This window comes from Puntigrus tetrazona, chromosome 18 (assembly GCF_018831695.1).
Source record: "Puntigrus tetrazona isolate hp1 chromosome 18, ASM1883169v1, whole genome shotgun sequence".
Lineage (NCBI taxonomy): Eukaryota > Metazoa > Chordata > Actinopteri > Cypriniformes > Cyprinidae > Puntigrus > Puntigrus tetrazona.
This window is the reverse complement of record NC_056716.1, coordinates 22587668-22595952: the sequence shown is the minus strand read 5'-3', so window position 1 is coordinate 22595952 and position 8285 is coordinate 22587668. Positions and strand designations below refer to the sequence as shown.

The 8285-nt window shown below is 35.6% G+C and overlaps 1 protein-coding gene across 1 annotated transcript in view; it reads right to left on the bottom strand.

Moving 5' to 3' along the window:
• The window catches only part of LOC122362807 (SLIT-ROBO Rho GTPase-activating protein 1-like), a 38272-nt gene that overhangs the window by 26236 nt on the left and 3751 nt on the right, over positions 1-8285 (bottom strand). The window contains exon 2 of the mRNA XM_043264390.1: positions 6312-6474. Within this exon, the coding sequence (XP_043120325.1) occupies positions 6312-6474 (163 nt within the window). The remainder of the gene's footprint in view (positions 1-6311; positions 6475-8285) is intronic.

The following is an 8285-nucleotide window of genomic DNA, read 5'->3' as shown; positions in this document are numbered from 1 at the left end:
CATATGCATGTGTGTGTTTTCATCTATTAATAAAAGAAAATTACAATTAATTAAATATTAACGTTAAATACTATTAAATAAATATTTATATAAAGAACTATAGTATCAAAAATAGTTTTAAGCAAATATCAAAATGTATAAAGCAATCTCCCCAAAAACGTAGCCAATTTTTTTTTTTTTTGGTAGGATACAGTAGGATTTCTGGACATAATCTGATATGAATTTCATAATTTCATTTTCAGCTATTTAATTGAACTCGGCTGTATCTGGAACGCAAGCATAACAGGTCACGAATGTCATGTGGAGGTCAAGAGTCAAAATAATTTAGCTAAGATCTTCAAACACCCACACTGCTGTTCCACACTCAACCTCTCAAGAGCAAACACAAGAGCTGACAGCTGTGTGTACATGTGTGTGCTTCAACACACCCCGCTGGATCTCAGAGGCACACAAGTCTGCACCAAATGTTAAGTTCATCATCCGTGACTCATCGTACAGTACAGTACCGGCAGCATCCGGGCATGCAGACACAAACAGGCCTGGAGAGATTATTCACGTGCCATGCCAAAGCTCTGCCTTTAATCAGGCTTCCTCTCAGGCTCATCTAACACCAGCCAGTTCTGCCTTTTACATAACTGTTTCCAGCCGATGGTCAAACTGACAACCACGGTTACATGGAGAGCCAGGGTAGCTCAGGATATTTTGGGAGCAATCAAGCAGGCTGGCAATAGAGCAAAGGACTGTGGGAAGTAGGGTTTTGTACCATTTAGATTTGCAATAAGAATGCCAATTCAATAACTGGATGTAAAATAAATATAAGAAATGAAAAAAGTTAAAAAGTAATAAAATAAATATATATATATATGTCGTAAGTCATTAAAAGTGTCTACTAAATATATAAAAGTATATAAATAGCAGTTTTCCTTAAAGCATGCATTTTTTTTAAAACTACCTGGCCAAATTGATGTGAAAGATCCTTTAACACAATTTTTATTTCATTTAAACTAAACTATTTTTATTGTTAACTTGTTAAAAAACACTTAAAAATAAATTCCTTAAAATAAATGCCAATAAATAAAATAATTTGAAATGTGTCTGAAATTAAAAAAAAAAAAAAAAGAAACAAATAAATGAAATGATATAAAATTATTTGCAATGTTTCCATTTAAAGATTTTTATTAAAACTGGAATATCACATAAAAAAAAAATGTGAATAAAGCACCCTTTCTAAATCTGGCACTTTGAAAACTAAAACAAGTCACTAAATATAATAATTTTTTATATATGATAAATTACTTGAGACCTAGAATGAGCAGACAAAACAAAATAAATGCAGTCATTTTTTTCGAGGGTGGATGCACTCTGTTTGGAAATGCAGCCTTGTAAGACAGTAATTGTACAGAAATACTTAAACGGCAGACTTCGCTCAGGCATTTCAGAACGACCAAAACAATATTTCTGATGCTGTGAACGAGATCGGTCGAAGTCACAAAGTCACACACTTTTCCAATGCACGTGTGGGAATTTATTCTGTAAATGCGTTTTCCACGTAGTTTATGCACATTTTTTGCTTATCGGCTAAAAACCTATACTCAAATACGTGCATAAGATTTTTATGCACGTTTCAAGAATTTATGCGCATCTTGGAATTTCCATCCACTGCCTTTTAATGTGATATTCCAAAACTCGCTTAAAAATAGGTGGATGGAAACATAGCTTAAAAGCTGGATCTTTACTAGAAGACCGTATCACTGTAGCACTACTATCTGCAAGTTGACTTGGTTAAGGACTCTATATATAACCATATAAAGCCTCCAGGTATAGAGGGCAACATCTTTCCATTAAAATTAATCTGGCTATAAAAAATGCACATAGTTCCAGTAACAAACACGGAAGGGCTGACAGCACCATGTGCAGAATCCATAATGAAGCCAGTCATGTCAGAAACAGTGAGGTGTTTAGACTATGGCAGCAGGCAGCATATTTCATAGCCAGAGAGGTACTAAATACAGTGCCATTTAACATGCGTGACTGTTACAGGCAGCTTTACTACACTGCTCATTAACAACAGTTGGGTTTAATCCGCACAAACTGTGCATAACTACTAGGTAAATACACGATATGTAATTAGTAAAGAGGGATTTGATATAAAACTGAATTTTATCCAGTACTGTATTGTACTGACAGGGAAACAAATGATTGCAAACATCTCCTCTGAGTGCAGCCTCCGGGAGTCTAGGATTCAAGAGCTACCGGATTCCATAAATAAACTAAAAGTGTTTAAAAACAGCATGTTGTATAAATAATGAGAACAAAATACACGTGATAAAATCCCAAGCATGATGGAGTTCTTCACTGTACATGCACTGTAATGATGCGCCGATCCATATGAGGTCGGGTGCACAGCTGTTATGAACAAAGAACATCGCAGATCCTTTAAGAAACTTTTTTTTTTGCATTAAATGGAAAGGGTGTACCATTTCTTATTTTCAATGTAACTCGATTTTCTAAGATTTAGTAAAAATGTGTAATGTTTTTTGAATAAAAATTCTCATATGCTCAGCGTGGCTGCATTTATTTGACCAAAATGTGATAATATTGTGTACTGTTTTTACAATTAATTTTACAAATAATTTTAGTAGCCATAATGCCAGTCTTCAGTGTCAAATGGTTTTTAGAAAGCATTCTAATATGCTCATTTGCTGATCAAGATACATTTATTATTATTATCAATGTTGAGAACAGTTCTGTTGCTTAATGTTTTTCGTGGAAATTTCCAGGATTCTTTGATGAATATGAGTTTAAAAGAACAGTACTTATTTATTTTTTGTTGTTGTTGTTACCTTATTTATGACTTTACTGTCACTTCTAATGAACTGAATGCATCATTGTAGAAGAAAAACACTGACCCCAGATCTCCAGAACAAATTAATCTTACTTTCTAATGCTATCCTATAAATAAAATACAAAATTTGTGCAAATTAAAATAAAAAAATAAATAAAATTAAATATAAAAAAGCAAAATGAGAGTGCATAATAAAATATCCAATACGGAGCAATACGAAAAAAATATATATTTTAAATAATTTAAAATAGGTAACATTTATTAACAATTAACTATGACTTTTCTCTCAATAAATGCTTGATTTGCTGTTGTTGTTAAGTTTGGTATTGGGTAGGATTAGGAATGTACAATAAGGCATTAATGTGTGCTTAATTAGCACTAATAAATGGCTAATATTCTTGTAATATGCACGGTAATAAGCGCCTAAAAGGTGTAAGCGTAATATAAAGTGTTAGCAAAACCTTATATTGGGTGTTTGAATCCCTGCCCTCAGATATGAGCAACTATAATAGTGAGCGGCATTAACAAGTCTGTCGAGGTCTGCCTCTCTGTTGCAGCTGTGCCTCGGAGGGCTGAGGTGACAGCAGGGGCTTTGCTGTCTTGTATGTGTGGCTCATTACCGAAACGATGTTGTGATCAAAGGAAGCGGGGCGCACTGATTACAGGGAAGAGCAGTTTCAACACCCCGGGTGAATGACTGCCCCCCACCAACAACATCCAGCGCCCTTAAGGGAAACAACCCGGTGCCCTCTCTCTTCTGCCACTCCGGTGTCAACACAGACAGCAGGGCCGTGTGGAGGAAGTGGTTTTGTTACATAACTAGTCACTTAAGGGATACGGACACATCAGCTTTGTTTTGAGGATTCTTCTTTCTGTCATGAATCATGAGGCCTTTAAAGTTAATTCAGGACATCATCCTTGAGTATAAGGTACTCGTTCTGAAGAAAACAGCTGTCAGGAGCACAAAGAACACCTGGTTCTTTTGTCATAATAGAGCATTTAACCTTGCTTTTTGTAATAGGCAGCTTCCCTTTGTGTCAATGAAAGAACACTATTAGACCAGAACGGTACCATTTTAAAGGAACGTCTGAATCAAAAAATGTCATTATCTACTTGTTTCAAACCCTTGCGACTTAATTTATAAATAAAAACAAGTGAACTTTTGAAGAATATTCCGGTCGCTTTTTATTCCAGATTAGAGTTTAAAGTGCGCGCGAAATCAAACATAAACTATTTATTTTGTTAGTTTGTTAATGAGATGCTTTCAGAAGACGGAATATGAAACAAGCCTTAAAATCAGCATAAACAACCAAGATTAAAAAAATATAAAAAAAAACTTAACATTACATAGCAATCATAAAGAGTAATTTGTAGACATGGAAAAGTCATGTAAATTTATAAAATGGTAAATCATGAATGCATGGAAATGTCATTAAATTGGAAGAATGGGAGAATCTGAAAATAAATGAATAAAAGAACATTATTCTTAATTATAGGGTGAACATTGTTGTAGAAAATGGGGGGCCTCGAGAAACAAAAAGACCACTTTGTTATATAGATGGACCTTTTTTAACATTTTTGTAACATTGTTGTTGTGTTAAAAAAAAAAAAAAAAAACAGCCAAATCTTTATCTTTTATGCTCCATAAAAGAATGAAACTCATGCTGGCTATGATCAACATGGTGAGCAAATAATGACAGAACATAATTTTTTCCCGTTCACATTCCCTTTAACTATCTCAGAGCTGCTGGTCAAGCCCTTTGAATAACCCTTGTTTGAGACCAAACTTTTACCTCCTACATTCCAGCCTTGTAATTTGCTGTTGTGGTCGTCTCATATGACTCGCATGCATGGCAGCACATAATCTGTTTGGGAGTTGTCCCCCTTCTGTGGCCTGCGCTGAAGGGACCGCCACGTCGTCTCGGCCATGGGGCCGCAGACATCAAACAACAGGCAGGAGGCCATGATTAGAGCTCGGGCTTCAGGAACTTCTCAGAACAGAACCACAGCCCAGAAGCAGAGGTCCCGTATGGCTGGACCCACATCGTAAATCTGACCGGCGAATACAGGCACACAAACAACCCCGAACCACACAAAACATCACATGCCCCATATCTTGCTCAAGCCAGACCTAATTACACACAGGTACACTTTAAAAGTCTCTCGCGTCCTCTTTATGCAGCAACGGCAACACAGAGGTCATGTTTGAAGAAGTATATATCCCCAGATGATCACAAAATGGTTTATAATGCGGCACAGAAGCAGCATAAAAGTAATTACACGAGAATGAGACATGCCGTCTATGTTCATTCTGATGTATCTGTGATGTAGTATTTCATATATTTAAAGGGATAGTTCACCCAAAAACATACGAATGCAAAACATTTTGAAAAAGAAAAGATCGGCCCAAAACAACATGTGACCACACTAACTTTCATTACGAACAAACGTTTTTTAAAAATATCTTTGTGCTCCACAGAAGAAAGCAAGTCATACAAATTTGGAATGGCATGAAGGCGAGTAAACGATGACAGAATTTCCATTGTTGGGTGAACAATCGTTTTAAAAAAGCTTACAGTTGCCGTAAAATTGTTTTTAGAGCTCCCCATCCAGAGATATAACAGGAACTGCATGAAAGTAATATAAAATGCAATGGAATAAACATAGCTTTCAGTGGAAGAATGACAGTAAAACAATAAAAGACTACAATGAATCTTGATTAATTAACTTTTTTGACATTACATAGATAATTAAATAAATAATTGCACATCTTATGAAGTAAACGCAAATTGATTAATGTCAGGTTGTTATTTTCCAGAATTTCACGGCATTTTGTTTCATTTCCTTTTTTATTTTATTTAACCTTTGTGTGTGTATTATATATTATATATACACATGTATACATATACATACACACACACACACACACACACACACACACACACTACATATTAAAATAACTTATTTTAATATATATTAACAAGTAATTTATTCATGTGATTGCAGAAACATTATTTATCAATTTATAAAACGTGTGTAAAAACAACTCTAATACTTTTTTCCAGAAAGGTTAAAACATTTTTCTTCTGAAAAAAAAAAAAAAAAAAAGCAAAAGAAAAATTAAATTACTGTCCCCAACCTTTTGAACAGTATAGTGCATCTTCTGCTTGATTACTATTTATCTAAAAGGCATATTTCCATAGGCACCTTGTGGGCAGCACTATAACAAACAGTGCCGTTGAGCTACGGGTGTCCCAAGTTCGAATCCCCACTCAAAGATCCGCCCCCTTTAGCTCTGACAATTAACTACCTGTCAGCTCTGACCTGTTCTATCATAATAAAGGCAACAAAAATGCACATTTTACACCCAATACAATACTAGCTTAAGAATAGCTAGTTAAGATTTATTCCAGAACCACATTAAGAGACAGCGTATCTTGAAAATGTAATTGAACACAGTTCTGACCTTTTTCAGAAGACGCGTGGAGTCTTCACTAATCTGCATGAAGCGCATGATGACGTTGTTCAGGTAAATGTCGCTCAGAGTCGCATGGTCTTTGCTCTCCCGTCGAACCTGGTTCAGCAACAGATACCAGCAGTTGACCGGAGACAGCAGATTCTGGTCTTTCCTGCATGTGAGAAAGAGACACTGATCAAACATAATGAAAGCCTCCTGTCCGTGAGCTGTCAGGATCATCTGGGCACTTAACTCATGAACTGGACGAAACCAGACAGATCCATCTTCCAAGCACCCATCAGTGGATCTCTTCCCTTGATGATACATGGCTTATTTAAGCATGCATGATCGGTGGAAACTTTATAGCATTTGTGCACAGCAAAAAAAAAACAAGACTCCAGAAATCAAGGTGAAAAATCAGTGTTTCTGGGACATCGAAGGTTCTGGGTCAGAACAAACACTGTATGTAGTCTTTATTGAAATTATTTTCTATTCAACCAGAAAAATTAAAATAATTCAGACGTGACATTTGAATTTATCTTTTGATAATAACAGACTAACTGTACTTCAGCTACTTGAAAAATGAATTCCATTTTAAAACCTAAAAATTGTTATCAACATGATGAGTCTAAATTCCTAATTTGCTGCTTTGTAATAGTAAGGAAGTTGTTAGGTTTAGATATTGGGTAGAATTTGGGATGCATAATAATAATATTCTAGTATTATGCATGCTAATAAGTTACTAATATATGTATCCGTAAAATAAAGTGTTACCAAATCATAATATTAAATGTATCTATTACTTTTCATCTGCAATCAAACTGCATTGTTTTCCTTCATTTAAAGTCTCAAGTCTCCCTTATCTAGTTCATTCTGTATCCTTCCAGAATCTTGTTCTTCCAAATAAGTAAAGACGCAAAATTCGATATTACAATCTTTATTCTAAAGCAAACTCCAAAATATGAGCAATAGAAGCAAAAATGTCTTTTATATCAAGCCTCACATTAAAAAAAAAAAGTTGCACTTGAGGAGGAGGTGATACTGGCAGCTAACAGAGATTTGGATGCAAGCAAGGAAGCTTTTTTTTCAGCTCCGTTTCCCTCCTTAACCCTCCCTGCAAAACAGGCAATGCATTTCATCGCTGCAGGTGAAGGTCAGTAGCCTGATGACATCCAATGGAAGTGCATCCGCACCAGCTGAGCTGATACATCTAGTTTTTAACCTTAATATTGCTCTACAAAAACAGGAAACACACGAAATGCTTAAGATAATAGACATTCCTTGGAGTAACCGACTTGTTTAGAAGCCAGGGTTGAAGGATCAGTCATCTACGTGAGACTGGATCAAATGGATAATCTAATTGAGCTAAAAGCCTAAAGATGCACGGTCGCAATATGAACACGCCGGGGATTCAGACTGCAGGGAGAATTATGGGAGTCTGTGCACTTTCTGTCAGTCTGCAATTACTGTAAATCCTTTCACAAGACCGTCTCAGCCTCTTGAGCACGCACTCAGCTCTCGCATCAAGTGTGTACTGCATGTTAAGAATGTGGCAGAGTCAAGCTGGGTTGTCAGGAAGCTGAAGGTGCGCACGTGATTCGGATTCATGAAGTAGTAAAAATAGCTTCTTGAGCACTGAAATGCATGAATAAAGAGAGCAATGTTAAAGTCACAAGGCCAAGACATGCCTGGTGTTGAGCGGTGTGGAGGATAAGAGAGAAAATGGAAACAACAGTGTGAAAGATGACTTTTAACTCTATTATGAATACAAATATGAAGACAGAGAGAAAGAGAGCCTGCATTTATCTATTTATTACATTATTTAGGGAATAAGGACATTTTTAATTATACTCAATAAGAAAATATGACATCTAGAACTTACAAATTATGCAAATAAATGCAAATATATATATATAGCCTTATTTTAGCTAGTTCCAAAGGTTCTCATTTTTCTTTAGTTTATCCTCAAATACTAAAATTATT